This window comes from Trichosurus vulpecula, chromosome 2 (assembly GCF_011100635.1).
Source record: "Trichosurus vulpecula isolate mTriVul1 chromosome 2, mTriVul1.pri, whole genome shotgun sequence".
Lineage (NCBI taxonomy): Eukaryota > Metazoa > Chordata > Mammalia > Diprotodontia > Phalangeridae > Trichosurus > Trichosurus vulpecula.
In genome coordinates, this window is record NC_050574.1 from 430945347 (window position 1) to 430962968 (window position 17622).

At 36.6% G+C, this 17622-nt stretch overlaps 1 protein-coding gene across 1 annotated transcript in view; it reads right to left on the minus strand.

Annotated features, from left to right (window-relative positions):
• CFAP47 (cilia and flagella associated protein 47) overlaps nt 1-17622 on the minus strand; it is a 965255-nt gene that overhangs the window by 909519 nt on the left and 38114 nt on the right. Inside the window, exons 4-6 of the mRNA XM_036744194.1 lie at nt 5638-5776; nt 4025-4253; nt 2430-2590 (exon numbers count right to left, since the gene is read on the minus strand). Of these exons, the coding sequence (XP_036600089.1) occupies nt 2430-2590; nt 4025-4253; nt 5638-5776 (529 nt within the window). The remainder of the gene's footprint in view (nt 1-2429; nt 2591-4024; nt 4254-5637; nt 5777-17622) is intronic.

Genomic DNA, 17622 nt, shown 5'->3' on the forward strand with positions numbered 1-17622 from the left:
GGAAAAATTGGGACACTAATATGCTGTTGGTGGAACTGTGAACTGATCTAACCATTGTGGAGGACAATCTAGAGTTATGTCTTAAAAGTTGTAACACTATGTATACCCTTTGATCCAGCAATACCACTATTAGGTCTATCTCCCAATGTGAACAGAGAAAATGGCAAAGAATCTAAATGTTCTAAAATATTTATAGCAATTCACCTTATGGTGGAAAGAACTAGAAATTGAGGGGATGCTCATCAGTTGGGGAATGGATGAATAAGTCTTATATAATTGTGATGGAATACTACTGTGCTGTAAGGAATGATAAGCAGGTTGAGTTTAGAAAAAAATGAAAAGATTTGCATGAAAAATGAAGGGAGAAATAAGCAGAACCAAGAGAATATTGTTCAATATTGTTCAATGAGTAACTGTGAATGACTAAGCTATTCTGATTAATATGAACATTCAGATCAACTACAAAGTACCTATGAAGGAAGATACTATCTGCCTCAAGAGAAAGAACTGATATATGGATGTATTTGTTGTATGGTTTCCCATATCTATCTGTGTCAAATGTTGGCCTTCTCTAACACAGGATTATGAAGGAAGGAGGGAGACTGCTTGGAATTCAAAATGTAATAAAAAATAAAAGCCCTGTGACAAATTTTGAAAAGTTAGATGAACCTATAAAAATCAAAAGCTATTGTTTCAGCAACATCTTTCAGTAAGCTTATCCACGGAATAGTTACACTGATACACATATATACTAGTTTCTTAAACCCAGCCAACATACTGTGATGAAAAGAACATAAAGAAGTTCATTCATCTGTGGGTGTCTGTCCTAATGATTCTGTAAATGTGTAGTACTTTGTAATATTGTATAATGTTGTACAATGTATAGAAAGAAAAGTGTGGTTTCTATACTCTTATTACATTGAAACTAGAAGGTTGTTTACTGAAGAACATCTTCTAAGGTCTTCAAAAGGCATCTTAGTTGATCATATGACCAAGTGAACTTTTGGTTAAAAGTTCTATAAGTTTTCAAGGCAACAGAAAAATTCTGTAACTCATTCTTCAAAAAATTAAGGTAAGGACTAGTAACCAAGATTACACAGCATCCCTAATTAGTATAATTTCCTAAATGAACAAATTAAATGAATACAAAGAATTTTTTAAATTCTCTCTTAGTGTAAATTCTGAATGTCAGTGCAGGTAAATAGGCTCCAACCAAATGCTTAACTTGAATTCAACACAATTTTATTATCATCCTACCAAACTAACCAAAATAAACATTTAATGCTCAAGATACGCTAATAAGGCACAGAGATACAAAGGCAAAAACAAAAGAGAACTTGACTTCAAGTTGCTTATCAGGGTGACAGCAGCGGCAGGAAATACAATATATATGGAGATATATAATGAGTTAGGAAGGGAAGGTGGAAGGCAGAGATCATACAAAGTGTTATAGGCAACATGAGGAGGAAAAGAGCATTAACAACTAAGGGATGAGGCAACATTTCATAAAAGAGAAGGCACTCCTGAGTTGGGCTTTGAAGGAAGATATTAACTCAAAAAGGCAAAGACAAGGAAGGAGTTCATTCCAGACACAAAGAATGGTTTGTACAAATGCATAGAGGCAGGATAAGCAATGTCGTTTGGAGAACAATTAGTAGACCAGTAGACCAGATGGAACTTAACACTCATGAAGAAAAGAAATGGACAATAAGACTGGAAAAGTAAGTTGGAACCACATTATGCAACCACATTATGGAAAACCTTTTATATGCTAGACTAAGGAATTTGTATTTTATGCTTAAGTCTGCCTTTAACCTGTAGTGGTTTTCTCACCTGGTACCTTGTACCTAGAGGGCTGTCTATCAAAGAGAGTCCAGTAGCTGGCTCTATTTAGGTGGGGGTGGGGTAGGGAGGGAGTGGAACCCTATGATGGTTTACTCTGCTTCTCATCATCCGACCCAGCTCAGAACCAAAAATATGGGCTGTATTTCCTCATCTGTGACCAATATTCCAAATTCCAATTTTACCCTGCAAACTGGGATACTTGTTTACAAACCCCTTCCCAAAGGGGACCCACTCTTATTCTGACGTACTAATAGCAATAAACAAAATCTAAATCAAAACAACTAGTCTAAATTTATATAACATAACTTTGGAGATTTCATTTGAAAACTAATCATACATTTAATTAATTTTAAGTGTATCAATAAAATATAATTATACCTAGAACTTCATTTTTAATCAATGTAACCTAAGAAATGTTCAACCCAAAATTAAAAGTGCGTAACAAATGTCAATAAAGACTTATTTTTGCCTTTTTACTAGTACTGTTAAGACAAAATATTAAAATTAATCTGATGAATGTGTCACTAACAATTTTTAATGCAATTATCATTATTTCCATTCCCAAGGTATCTGTGCATACTTACTTTGGACTAAAGCAAAATGTAATTACTGTTTTTTGATAAGGTAATAAAGTTCCTTCATTGGGAATACAGGCAATAAAAGTGGTAACATCTATGTTCCTCATTTTGTTTATGTAGCTTAAATCATGTAAAGTACCATCTATTCTTTGCTGAAGATTTGTACCCTGCAATGTAAAACCAAAATAAAAATAGTTAAGAAAAAAATACAAAAGGTTTTATGATATAGAATCATTACTATAGCTCCACAGTACATAAGAAAATTTATAGGTAATTTTCTTTCTTTAAATATTTATAGATTAATATTGAGGTCAAAAAGTAGGCACATTATAAAATTAAAACAATAAATCTTCCCACAAGAAAACAGATGAGAATAAGAATTACTAAAAAGCTAGTCTGTTAAGAACTAAAATTGTTAAGCTTTTGTTCATCAGTGTGTATACACATGCATATGCATATACAGTGTGGGCACTCATACATACACTCACATGTATATATGCACATACTCTCAAATTAGTCGAGAGGGGGTAGAAATTGATCAGGAGACCCTAGATCAGTTGAGCTCCCTCCAGTTCACTTGATGAAATTACTAGATTTAAGGGACAAGATGTCAAGGTTTTAAAGGAAGCACATATTTATAGAAGCATTTACACTTCATAATAAAGAAATATTTATGCTATATTAGTCCTTTAGGAGGCAAGGAGTTCTTTAAATAAATCTGATTACCATTAAAGGACAAATAGCCATTCACATCTGCCTTTAAAAAGTGAGACAATTTCCAAGGCGTCAGAGCAGAGAGGAAGTCTGGTAGAAGTGAATGCAGCTGCAGAGCATAGTTAAGTGTGGAGAGAAACAGATCCACAGAGTCCAGCAGACCTACACACCATCAGAAACCCCCTATGCACAAGGTAAGGACACCGAGGAAGACAAAATATTCTTGTGAACTGTAGTAGTACTGGAGATGTAAGCTGCCCTGGACACCTGTGGTCCCTTCATCTATGCCCCTTTACTAATTCATTCTATTTATGTGATAACTATGAAGGTTGCATATATTTGTGGGAGAGTGAGCCTAAGGTTTATTGAGGTTTTTGGTTATTGTTCTTTTTATGCCATTTCAGGAACTGCCTTTGCTTTGAAGGTAAATGGGGGCTTATAAGCAATAATTTTAGGAGAAACGACCCATAAGAATTACTAAAAAGCTATGTTTTTTAGAAACTAGAATCATTCAGTTTTTTGTTCATCTATGTGTACACACACCCATATTGTATATGTGTACACATATATTGATATGTATATATGTGCACATACTCTTGAATTAGTCTTCAGAGTACCTTGAACTTAGTACTTGGTCCCCCGAAGGGACCACAACTTACAAATATAAGGTAGAGGATGAGGAAGGGGGAGAATGGGGTTGGAAGAGCTACATTTGTATCCCTGTTATTTTGTTTAAAGTACTGTTTCTCTAGAGATTACTCCCAGGAGAAATAAACTAAATTCAGATAAATAACTTAAGTAATTCAAAAATCACATGATTTGTCCTAATTTTGGTTAAGAATAGTAGACACTTTCAAGCTATATTAAAGCTATTTCAGCTAACTTACCAATTCTCCTCCAACTGCTTCATGCTCCATCACTGCTACCCAACTCATGTTTTCAGGACTATTATTATACAGAATTGCATGCTCAATCTTTGATGTTCCAAAGAAGACAGTTCCAAATTGTATACACTTCAAACTTTTTTCCTCACACATATCTAACAGTTCAATAATTTGCTGAACCACATAGGCTTCAATCTGTAAAAATGTGTCTTCACCACCCTGCAAACTCACTCTAATAAGGAGAATAAAATAAACACATGTTTTATTAATTTTTGTAAGTGAAAGAACCAAAATATATTTCATTTGACCACCAAATATCAGACTAAAAAAAGTGGCACTTGATATTAATTAGAGAACAATCTATTAATGAAAATGAAACAAACCTTGCTCAATAAACTACAGAATGCCAACCCTGTCTGTGTGCACACTGAAAAGTGGTACGTGATAAATATTTTTTCATCTCTAGGGGAAAAAAAATCCAAGGTGGTTGAACAATCAAGACAAAATCTCTCATGTTCAAAAGAAAAGGTCTCCCACCTCTCCCACTATAGAGCATCACCCCTCTACCAAACATAAATTCACACTTCGGAATGTATTCACTATTTTCCCAAAATTAATATCTCTACCTAAAGTCATTCTATCACATAAGAAATCACCCTTTTTTGTTTGTTTTTAGGAGACTGAATTTCCTTATCTCAACCAGGCTCAAAGGGTAGCAGCCAGGCCCCACCCCACTGCTGATTAGTCCCAAAGGTTTGGCCTGTTCTGTTTCTGATGTAGGCTGGTTTGTTCCCATCTTAAGCTGCCTGGTGCCATCTCCTAACACCCATACCATCTCTCAGGGGCTTACCATACTGATGACAGATCTAGTTCAGACTCCCAAAGGACTTTAGCCCTGTTGAACCTCAGAACTCCTGATCTCAAGCAATCCACATTTTCAGTTATGTGTGACTTTTCATGCCCCCTTTGGGATTTTCTTGGCAAAGATGCTGAAGTGGTTTACCATTTCCTTCTCCAGCTCATTTTATAGATAAGGAAACTGAGGCAAACAAGGGTAAGTGACTTGCCCAGGATCACACAGCTAGTAAGTGTCTAAGGACAGATTTAAGGACAATGAGTGTTTTTAACTCCAGGCCCAGCACTCTGTCCACTGTACCACCAACCTGCCATTTTACAAATGAGAATATTGTGGTTGAGAGAGATTCAGTGGCTTGTCCAGAATCACAGAGCCAGTGAATGTCTCTGCCAGGATGTGAACTCAGGTTTTCTTGACTCTAAGTCAGTACTCTATACCCTGTACCATGTACCAACCTGCCCCTTACATCTTTGGTGATAGCCTTTCCTCCTTTTCCCCACTGAGCCACAGTAACTCAGGAATATGGAATTCAGCCCCATTATGGTCATGAAGTTAAAACAGTCTAAGCCTCCTTGGGAACCCTGGACTTCACCATACTGTAACAACAGTCTCTCTATTCTGGATGCATTTGTGTGCTTCCAAAAGACCACGTAAAGCAGAGGAATGGTCAAGATAGGCAAATACAGATCTATAGCCTAAGACAACAGAGTGAAACATGATAGCAAGGCTTTTATAATTAATGAAATAACAATATACTCACTTTGCCAATTCATTAACAATTCTGGGCTTATCTGTGCATATATAAACTTTAATATTCTTTGATGATTTGGGGTCCACAATTCCACTAGTTGGTATTATAGTGATGGGTAAGTTCCCTTTATAATCTATGTCAAATGAACCTAAGGGAAACATAAAAGCAAGTATTTAAATTTGGAAATATACTCGTCAGTAAATAAACACTAACTATGTACCAGCACTATCCTAAGCACTGGACATATAAAAAAAGGCAAAGACAATCCCTGCCCTCAAAAAGTTTGTATTTGAATGAGGAAAACAACATGTAAATAGATACAGACAAGAGACTTAAGAGCAAATAGAAGGTAATCTTAGAGGGTCTGTCTCTAGCAGCTAGGAGGAATAGGAAAGGAGACTGACAGAAGAGGACATCTGAGCCAAGCCTTGAAGGAAGCCAAGGACTATAAGAGGTGTAGGTGAAGAGAAAGAGCCTTCCAAACATGAAGGACAGCCAGTGCTGAAGCACAAAGACGGAATGTCACATGTGAAGAAGAATTAATGGGCCAGTGTGGCTAGATAGTAATGTCGAGAGAACAAAGTACAAGACAGGAAAGGTAGAAAAGAGCCAGGTTGTGAAGAGCTTTAAGTGCCAAGTAGAGGACTTTATGTGTGATCCTGGAGGTTACAGGGAGCTACTGGAGTTTATTGAGTAGAGAGGAGTGACATGATCCATCATTTTGGCAGTTGGGTGAATGGTGGATTAGAATGGGATGAGACGTGAGGCAGAGAGACTCATTAGGAGGCTACTGCAATTATCCAGAAAAGAGGTGATGCTGGCCTGAACTAGGGTGGTACCTATAGAAGGGAAAGGAACAGATGTAAGAGATGTTGTGTAGGTGGAAATAATAAGACTTGATAGCATATTGTATATGTGAAGCGAGTGAGTTAGGAGATGAATGTAACAGTGAGATTGCAAGTCTAGGTCACCAGGAGGATAGTGTTGCCCTCAACAGTGAGGAAGTTCAAAAGAGGAGAGGGTTTAGTTTAGTTATTTGTTTTTAACATGTTTAGTTATAGATTTTCTAGATGTTCAACTGGCAATTATTAGAGCAGGAGCTCAGGGGAGAGACCAAGACTGGGCACCAAACTCTGGGAATCATCAGTACAGAGATGATTAATGAACCCATGGGAATCCCATGAGATCACTAAGTGAGATAGTATAAGGAGGGAAAAAAGAGAGTTGTGGATAGAACCTTGAGGGGTACCCCATGGTTAGTGGATGTGGCATAGATGAAGATCCAGAAAAGATAGATTAAGAAGGTGCCACCAGACAGGAAGGAGGAAAGTCAACAGACTACAGAAAATACTACGGGACTATCTCTGGAAACACCAATATAGGTGGTGAGTGAGAAAAGCAGAGAGTGATACTACCACGGGTATCAAGTCTCTCCATCATTTAGCAATTCTATCACTGCCATAAAAATTCAAAGATATCCAACATCTTTGTAGCCCAGATAGGGCTGTTGTCACAGAAATGTGAAATAGTTCCTGGAATCTACAAAGATATTCTCTCCTTCAGAAAAACATCATCAGTAATATAAAGTAACAGTTCTTCTGCTATGTCTGAGATATATAAAATTCCCCTTGAAATTATAAAATAGTATTTATTAGACAACCTAGAAAATGGACTTTGATTTATGAAAATTTGTGAAAAGCTCACTGTTCCTTGTCATTTATGACTTTTTTATTTCAAAGAATATTTTCTATATTTGATTACAAGACAATTTGGGTTTTTTTTATTAATGCATTTTGTTTGGGCACAATAACTTCTTTCCAACCAAAAACCCAAATGGATAACCCACAGAGTATATTCCCAAAGAAAATGTAAGCAAAAACACCTAATAGTATGATTACGACTGAAAGCGCATATCCCTTTCCACTTTTGTAGTCTACCAATTATTAAAAGGAAAACTGTGTGCTTTAATTTATATAGGATGTTACCAACATTGTTGAGTTTTACTTGAATTTTGTTGTCTTTTACTATTGTCTTTATTTATACTGTTCTGATAATGCACGGTGTGTGTTCTTTTGGCTCTTTTGAAAGAATACAAAACTGTACCACTTTAATCAATCAATAAACAAATATTTATTAAACCTTTATTATAAGCCAGACACTGCTAATACAAAGACAAAAATAAAACAGTCCCTGCTTTCAAAGTAACCTAAAATGATTCACGTTTCTTCCTACATTCCTCTGAATTGTTCATATTCATCATTCCTTAGAACACAGTTTCCATCACATTCATACGCCACAATTTGCTCAAGCATTCCCCAAATGAATACAACATTTATGACTAGTTTTTTGGTTATCATAAATAACACTGCTATAAATATTTCTGTACTTAGGGGTCTTTTCTTCTTGGCATTAACCTCCTTGGGAGAATAAACTCAGAAATGAGATATCTGTGTAAAGGAGCATGAAGAATTTGGTCACTCTTCTTGAGTAATTCTAAATTGTTCTCTAGAATAGTTGGGCCAGTCTTCAGATCCAGCAACAATAAATTAGTCTGTCTGTCATCTTAAAGTCCCTCTAACATTGATTTTTCTCAATCTTTAGAAGCTTTGCTAATTTGATGAGTATTTGCGTTTCTCTGATTAATAGTGGTTTTAAGCATTTTTCCTCAATGGTGGTGGATAGTCTGAACTTCTTTCAAAAACTATTTAGGTCCTTTGAACACTGCTCTACAGGGGAATATCTCATAATTCTACAGATTTGTTTCAATTACCTGTAGATTTTGGATGTCAGATTTTTATTAGATGTTTAATTCAAGTTTTTCCCCAATCTATATATTTTCTTCAAATTCTAGCTAGGCTGACTTCATTTGTTGCAGTTCAATTTCTTAGAAAGCAAATCATATAGAACATAAGGTTATTAAATATATAGTAGGACCATAACTTATTAAATTTTAATTATTAAAAATTAAATAGTTGATAAAGGAGCAATCGTGGAATCAGCCCACACACTATCTCTGTCACATGCTATCTTTGAGCAAGTCACTTCATCATTTAGTTCCCAGGGAACTTTCTAAGATAGTGTAGTAGCAATTTAGATTTGAAGATCTTTCCCACCCATTAATAGGCCATGTGACCTGTTTATGTCATAGGAAGCCTAAGGAGCTTCCTGATAGGAAAAGGAAGTTATGTCACAGGAAATGGAGAGAGAGAGAGAGAGACAGAGAGAGACTGAGAAAGAAGGGGGGGGGCAGTTATGGCTGCTAATGGCTGCTGTTGTGATAGAGCTGAACAGACTGTCTTAGCTGTACTGTGAGTTTGTCTTTGGGGAAGACCCCAGCAGGGGGTCGCAAAGCTCCATGTTGTGATATTGTGTGTGGAATGTTTTACTGCTGTGGTAGACTGGATAAACGGCTTGTGGGATATGGTTCTCTGGTGTATGAATAAATGGTTTATTTCTTCTGCTTCTATGTGGAGAGTCTCGTATACTTTGTGGTTCAGAACCACGTAGGCATTTTGACAATTATCATCTAAGTTTTTATTTGCCTTACTGATTCAGATAGGAATTACAGAAAAGTTACAAATCTACATTGATGGAGAACTCAAACTTTTCTACGTTGAGAGTTCCTTATATTTATGAAATTATATCCCTGAACCAAACATATATATATATAAGTGTATACATATATACACATATATTACTATGTGATAAAATAATATTCTTTCAGTGTCCAGGACCTGTTTTGAATTGTTTGATATCATTTTGTCATTTCCTCTAAGCTTACAGTTATTTTAAATAAAAAATAATCTAAAATTATACTAGAAGAGACAACAAAGCTATACACAATACTCATGCTTTGAAAGAGCTCCAGGAGGGACAAGGTAACAACAAATTCTCAGGAACAAATTTGGAAAACTCAATCACCTTTCTGACCAAGTGAAACAAAATCTTTCCCAATATTATTTTATCAATCTTTTTCTAAACCTGAAATAGAATAAACATAAGTAAAATTTTGTGTGTATAATTTTTAAAGAATAAAAGAAATATTTGGGGAATTGATGTTTTGGTATGTAGTTTGCCAGGAAAGGAAGTCATCTGAGCTCATTTAACTTACATTCTGTAACATAGTTCCTAAAACCCTTAAAAACTCATGAATAAACAAGAGAAAAGAACTTCAGTGAGATTTTATACATCCAAAAAGTTTAAAGGAGGATGGCAATGAGAAGATGTGGTTGGAAGGTGAACAAGATCACAGTCATGCCATTCAATTCTATACACATGCACATAGGGGTGTATGTGTGTATATGTATATATAATGGTAGCTGCAGAATTACCTAATTCTTTCACAAAGACAAATCCAAGTGTTATACAAATATAACAAACAACTGATTTTAGGTTCAGAGCTGGACTCAAATAATGGCCTAACAAGTGATAGCTATGTGACTTTGGACAAGTCACTTGCTCTCTCCAAGTCTGAGTTTCCTCATATGGAAAATGGAGCTAGTGATATTTTTGATTAGCCACCTCAAAGGATTATAAGCAAGGTGCTTCATAAGGAAAAAGATGTGAAAAAGGCATGAATTCAGTAAAAATATTCTCCTAAATCCAGTGCCATAGACATGCATTGGCGATGTAACAATGAAAAAAAAGATACATAGATGCATTAATTGAAATCTTGTGTAAGATTGTAAAATAACTTTATCATTAAACTCAATGGTGGTTGAATCATCAGGATATTGTTCCTAATTTAGGGATGTGAAGCCCTGAGTTTGTTTTTATTGAATAAAATACTAGAAAAGTAAAAAAGAGTTTGGATTATTATTTTTAGAATAACTACTAAGGCTGCCTAAATTTTACTTTTTCAAAATTATTTCTAAAATTATAAAATAAGATTTAATATGACTATCTGAAATATCAGTTCACTGGGGTTTCTTTACAAAAAAGCCATACAGTATAATGCCTACATTCAAGAATTTGAGAATCTGTTTTTGAGGTAGTCTTTCTTTCATGAATATATATATTGATATACTCATGAATACTAATGTTATATTTCCATGTAATATACACATTGTAATCTTTTGTAGGCACTACAGTCAGTATAATATGTAATACTGATTTTTACAAGAGTGAGAAAAATCATATGAATCAACTTCAAGAATAAAAGACAAAGTCAAGGCAAAAAATTTACGTACATATGTATGTATGTATATGTGTATGTGTAACAATTTGGTTTCATTCATAAGGGAACAACAATTACAATTTCCCAGATGATCTCGTGAACTTCAAGTACAACAGTTAGTAATCCGGTCACTATGGACATGAAAGACTAATATTCATAATACAAAAAGATTTTATGTAGTGCTTTTTTGAGAAAACAGTCTAAACACGAAACTATAGCCCAATTTTATTTCTTGATTTATAGAACAAAAGAATTGATATTCATACTAACTGGGAATAGAGTGTATATTTGTAATGAGGACTGAACAGAGCATGCACAAAGTGGCCATTCCTGACTCTGATCATGTATATTACTTAGAGCTAAAGGATTCTTGTGCTTTGAAATGAAAAGCAACCCCTCATCAGCTGTTGGATCAAAGGAGCCAATAACTAAGTGGACTTTTAAAAAAAACTGACTGGGAGGCAGAGCCAAGATGGTGGCTGGAAAGCAGGGACTTGCCTAATGCTCTCCCCCAGGACCCTCCAAACACCTATAAAAATGGCTCTGAACAAATTCTAGAACTGCAGAACCCATAAAATACAAGAGGGAAGCAGGGCTCCAGCCCAGGACAGCCTGGATGGTCTCTGGGTAAGGTCTATCTCACAGAGCTCGGAGCAGAGCAGAGCCCAGTGTGGGCTGCGCCTGGACCAACCAGACCAGGAGCCAGGCGGAACAGGCCTTAGCACCCTGAACCAGTGAGCTGTGGCAGTTACCAGACTTCTCAACCCACAAACACCAAAGACAACAGAGAAGGTTAGTGGGAAAAACTGTGGGGACAGAGTGAAAGGAGTTCATAGTCAGCCACCACCTCTGGTTTGGGGAAGATGGTGCAGCTCTGAGGCTGCTTCCAGAGCTACAGTTGTGGTTGCTTCCAGCCCCAGGCCCACCTGGTGGGAGGAATTAAGTGGCAGATCAGAGCGGCAGTGCATAGTCTGCTTGGATCTGAGTCACAGTCTAGATTGGTGGCTCTTGGGGGAGGAGGAGGGCAGGTGTGGCAGAGCTTGCTGTGTAGAAATAGCTCTGAAAACAGCTCAAGCTTGGTACACAGTACTCTCTACTCTACAAGCAGTCATAGGCCAATGAAAAGCTCAAGGTCAAGTAGTTGGCTGGAAAAAAGGCCAGGCAGTGAAAATGGACTCAGATTCAGACTCAGACTTTGGAATCTTTCTTTGGTAATAAAGAAGACCAAAACATACAGCCAGAAAAAGGTGACAAAGTCAAAGAGCCTACATCAAAAGCCTCCAACAAAAACATGAACTGGTCTCAGGCCATGGAAGAGCTCAAAAAGGATTTGAAAAAGCAAGTTAGAGAAGTAGAGGAAAAATTAGGAAGAGAAATGAGAGTGATGTGAGAAAACCATGAAAAACAAGTCAATTATTTGCTAAAGCAAACCCAAAAAATACTGAAGAAAATAACACCTTAAAAAATAGACTAACTCAAATGGCAAAAGAGTTCCAAAAAGCCAATGAGGAGAAGAATGCCTTGAAAGGCAGAATTAGCCAAATGGAAAAGGAGGTCCAAAAGACCACTGAAGAAAATACTACAATAAAAATTAGATTGGAGCAAATGGAAGCTAGTGACTTCATGAGAAATCAAGATATTATAAAACAGAACCAAAGGAATGAAAAAAATGGAAGACAATGTGAAATATCTCATTGGAAAAACCACTGACTTGAAAAATAGATCCAGGAGAGATAATTTTAAAATTATAGGACTACCTGAAAGCCATGATCAAAAAAAGGAGCCTAGACATCATCTTTCAAGAAATTATTAAGGACCACTGCCCTGATATTCTAGAGCCAGAGGGTGAAATAGAAATTGAAAGAATCTACTGATCACCTCTTGAAAAAGATCCCAAAAAGAAAACTCCTAGGAATATTGTCGCCAAATTCCAGAGCTCCCAGATGAAGGAGAAAATATTGCAAACAGTCAGAAAGGAACAATTTGAGTACTGTGGAAACAGAATCAGAATAACACAAGATCTAGCAGCTTCTACATTAAGGCATTGAAGGGCTTGGAATACGATATTCTGGAGGTCAATGGAGCCAGGATTAAAACCAAGAATCACCTACCCAGCAAAACTGAGTATCATGCTCCAAGGCAAAGGATTTTCAATAAAATAGAGGACTTTCAAGCTTTCTCAGTGAAAAGACCAGAGCTGAATAGAAAATTTGACTTTCCAACACAAGATTCAAGAGAAGCATGAAAAGGTAAACAAGAAAGAGAAATCGTAAGGGACTTGCTAAAGTTGAACTTTTTTTTTACATTCCTACATGGAAAGGTGATGTATGTAATTCATGAGACCTCAGTATGAGGGTAGTTGAAGGGAATATACATATATATATATATATATATATACACACACACACACACACACACACACACACACACACACACACACAGAGGGCACAGGGTGAATTGAATATGAAGGGATGATATCTAGATGAATAAAATCAAATTGAGGAATGAGAGAGGAATATATTGAGAGAGGGAGAAAGGGAGAAATAGAATGGGGTAAATTATCTTGCATAAAAGTGGTAAGAAGAAGCAGTTCTGTTAGAAAGGAAGAGGGGGCAGGTGAGGGGGAATGAGTGAATCTTGCTCTCATCGAATTTGACCTGAGGAGGGAATAACATACACACTCAATTGGGTATCTTACCCCACAGGAAAGAAGGAGGAAGGAGATAAAATAGGGGGGACAATAGAAGGGAGGGCAGAGAGGGGGAGGGGATAATCAAAAGCAAACACTTTTGAAAATGGACAGGGTCAAGGGAGAAAATTGAATAAAGGAGGATAGGATAGGAAGGAGCAAAATATAGTTCATCTTTCACAACATGGGTATTGTGGAAGGGTTTTGCATAATGATATACATGTGGCCCATGTTGAATTGCTTGCCTTCTTAGGGAAGGTGGGTGGGGAGGGAAGAGGGGAGAGAATTTGGAACTCAAAGCTTTAAAAGCAGATGTTCAAAAAAAAAAAAGGTTTCTGCATGCAACTAGGAAATAAAATATACAGTCAATGGGGCATATACATCTATCTTGCCCTACAAGAACGTAAGGGAAAGGGGGATAGGGGGAGTGGGGTGACAGAAGGGAGGGCTGACTGGGGAACCGGGCAATCAGAATATATGCCATCTTGGAGTGGTGGGGAAGATAGAAATGGGGAGAAAATTTGTAATTCAAACTCTTGTGAAAATCAATGCTGAAAACTAAATATGTTAAATAAATTTAAAAAAAAACAGCCCTAAAAATAAATAATGATTTTTAAAAATATAAAAACAAAAAATAAAAAAACTAACTCCTCTTCTCTTTGTGTCTTTTCCATTCTGGACTATAAGGCTATTTTGAGCTGCTTTCCACTAGGGGTGAGGGGAAAGGGCCACTCACCATATCTTCCACCCCACCAGCCACACATCTGTGGGCACATGACAAACTCATCCTGTATCCTGCCTGGGCAAACCTGATCCTGAGTTTGGGGCTGCCTCTTCTGGACTTGTTATTCTCTGACCTTAAGTACATCTATCCTGAGATCTCTGTGTCCAAGTTTGGGGGTCATTGTATGTGGATAAGAGAGTCAAAGATTCTATATCACAGCAGAAGAATGAACCTAGTCCCTTGGACCCAGCAAAGGTTCTTATTGTAGCATAGAGGGAAGAATGAGGGACTCTGAGATCCCTTATTCCAATCATCCTCATGAGCCAATTCCAATGAATTTATTCCAATCAACCTCAGATATTTAATCCCTTTGGGAGGGGGCAGGTCTCCAAATCTGTTTGGGACTGATCAAAGATTGTTTTCTTTCTATGAACAATGCCTAATTGTCCTATCATGTGAATTTGTAACTCTGATTGAATTTGAATCATGTGAATTTGTAACTATGATTGAATTGTCCAATATATTTGCTATTGGGGAAAAAAATCAAAAGTGTGACACCTTTTTATTTTTTGGAGGGATTTTGTCTGGACCACCATCTGGCCCTATTGGTTAGAAGAGACCCACTGGAGAATTCTAGGTATCCTGTGAGTTCAGAGACTTAGAGGTAGGTTTTTGCCCAGACTTCCAGTGAGATTACACTATATATTTCAGCAATGCTTAGAGAAATTTCAGTTTGCCCAGTGTTCAGCCCTGCAGTTGGATATGTTAAAAAGAATTATGGAAGTATTTTCACCCAGGAACAGTACTTATACAAAAATTAAAGAAACAACTAATTAAATTAAGAACAGATAAATGAGTCAATTAAATGTCAGAAAAGAACATAGAAGTCATGATAAAAATGTTGGGAAAGGAAAAGAGAAGGAGTAATGGAGGTTACTATATTAAATATTCATCAGTACCTCAGTGAATCCATCAGATACTTCATCTTGTGAGATTCTCATCAGTTCCCAGAGCTACCACAAAAAGGATATCCTCAATGAGCTGGCAACCTCTCCCTCGATCTTTCCTCCACTGCAGAGAAATTTCTGCCTGGAGCCCTTCTGCCCTGATTAGTGCAGAACACCATTTCTTGTGGGGCCCTACCATGCTCGCTTTACCCTTGGTCCAAATCACTTTCCAGTTTTCTCTACCTCTTCACCAGCTGCCTTGGACCCACAAAGGTATTCTCCTCTCTCCTTTCCAACTTTCTGGTTTCTCTTTATATAGTGTCTTCATCCATTTAGATATAAGCTCCTTGAGAGTAGGGACTGCCTAGTTTGTTTATCTTTGCATTCCCAGCACTTAACACAGCGATTGACAAAAAGTGATTAATAAATATTGGTTGATGGACATAATTGATTAATTGAATAAATAATACAAGATTCCGTGGAGCATAATGAAAAAAGAAGGCAGAGTGAGAAAGGATCAGGAGAATGAATAGCAGGAGACCTGGTTCTGGATTAGACCTGGTGGCAAAAGGCCAGGAGGTCAAATGCAAAATAGGAACAGGCCTAGTACCCATGCAAGGAAAGTTACTAAACTGTTTATGCCCTTTGACATAGAAATCCCCCAACTGGGTTTATACCCTAAGGAGAGCAACAATAGCCAAAGGGCAGGGGCAGAGGGAGGAAGGTCCATATGTACAAAAATATGGCAGCACTATCTGTGACGACAAAGTAGTCTAGAAACAAAGTACGTTCCAATGACTAAGGAACAGCTCAACTAACCATGCTAATGGAATGTTATCATACCGAAAGCAGTGATGAATATGTGAAGAACTCAGAAAAACCTGAAGAGATACAGTTATGAACCAAAAGAACAATATGCAAAATTATAACAAAAACATAAAGACAATAGTAAGTTGTAACAAAATTCAGGTGAAATATAACAATTTAGCACTCAATTATTAAAGTTAAACTTATCCTTCCTTTTAACAAGTGATCACACACACACACACACACACACACACACACACACACACACACACACTTGTAATCTCTGCTCCAGAGGAGGCTCAGGCTAATGGATATCTTGAGCTCAAGAGTTCTGAGTTGCAGTGGGCTAAGCCAATCAGGTGTCTATACTAAGTGAACCTCCAGAATCAGGGCATCACCAGATTGCCTAGAAGGAACATACTGGTCCAGGTCAGAAATGGAGCTGGTCAAAGCTCTCACACCAGAGTGAGACAGCCTGTGAGGTGAGTAGCCCCTGTGCTTATAGCCTACGTGAAATAAAAACTTGTCTTTTTTTAATGACAAATACAAAATGAAAATAGTATTTGTACCTTTAAGGCAGTTTTGCTTAACTACTTTGGGGGAATGTACATACTGGATCTGGTTTAAATGGTTTTTGAAGTCATCTGCAATATCAAAACAAAATTTTGCTTTAGTGTTTATTACTGAAAGTCAAGGACAAAGAGGGTTCTCTAGCAATCATATGTTTTTAGATGCTGTATTTAATTTAAATTAAAAGAAATGCTAACACACAAACACACACATCACTGGACTTCAAGTCTGTAGACATTAGTCATGTGCCATAGAGCAGAGGTATCGAACATGCCTCTCCCAACACTCCTGAGTGCATCTGGAACCAGATTAAAATGTAATTTGGAAATATTCTTCGAAATAAATAAAAATATAATTTGTTGTTCAATTGTTTCAGTCATGTCTGACTCTTTGTGACCCCATTTGGGGAAGATACTGGCAAAGATGCTGGAGTGGTTTACCTTTTTCTTCTCCAGCTAGACAGATATATAGAAAGATATAGATATAGATATAGATATAGATATAGATATAGATATAGATATAGATATAGATATAGACATAGATATAGATATAGATATAGATATAGATATAGATGTATGTATACGTGTATACGTATATAATGGTATATATACATTATATATAATATATTATCCTTTTCTTTATATTATCTTTTATATAATATGTAATTATATATATTTTATATAATAGAACACAATGTTAATATGATGTTTTCTAAGTCAATATACTGCCCTCTGTGATCCTTATGTAAGGCATAGTGGTCTCTGTTTCTATTTGAGTTTGACACCACTGACCTACAGTGTGTCACTTAACTTCCCTGAAACCCAATTTCCCCATCTATAAAACAGAGACAATAATATACTATCTACTTCACAAGATCGTTGTGAGGAAAGTGCTTTACAAACCTTGACATGCTTTATAAATGTGAGTAGAACTGCTATTATCATTAATGCAGTACTGGCTATATTTAGGAGCTACCTAGAAGATCAAAAAAAAAAAATAAAGCAAAGACCTGCTTTCCAATGTAATGGAGATTCTAAAACTGTAATACAGGCATTTTAAGGTTGCCACAAAGACCCCTAGT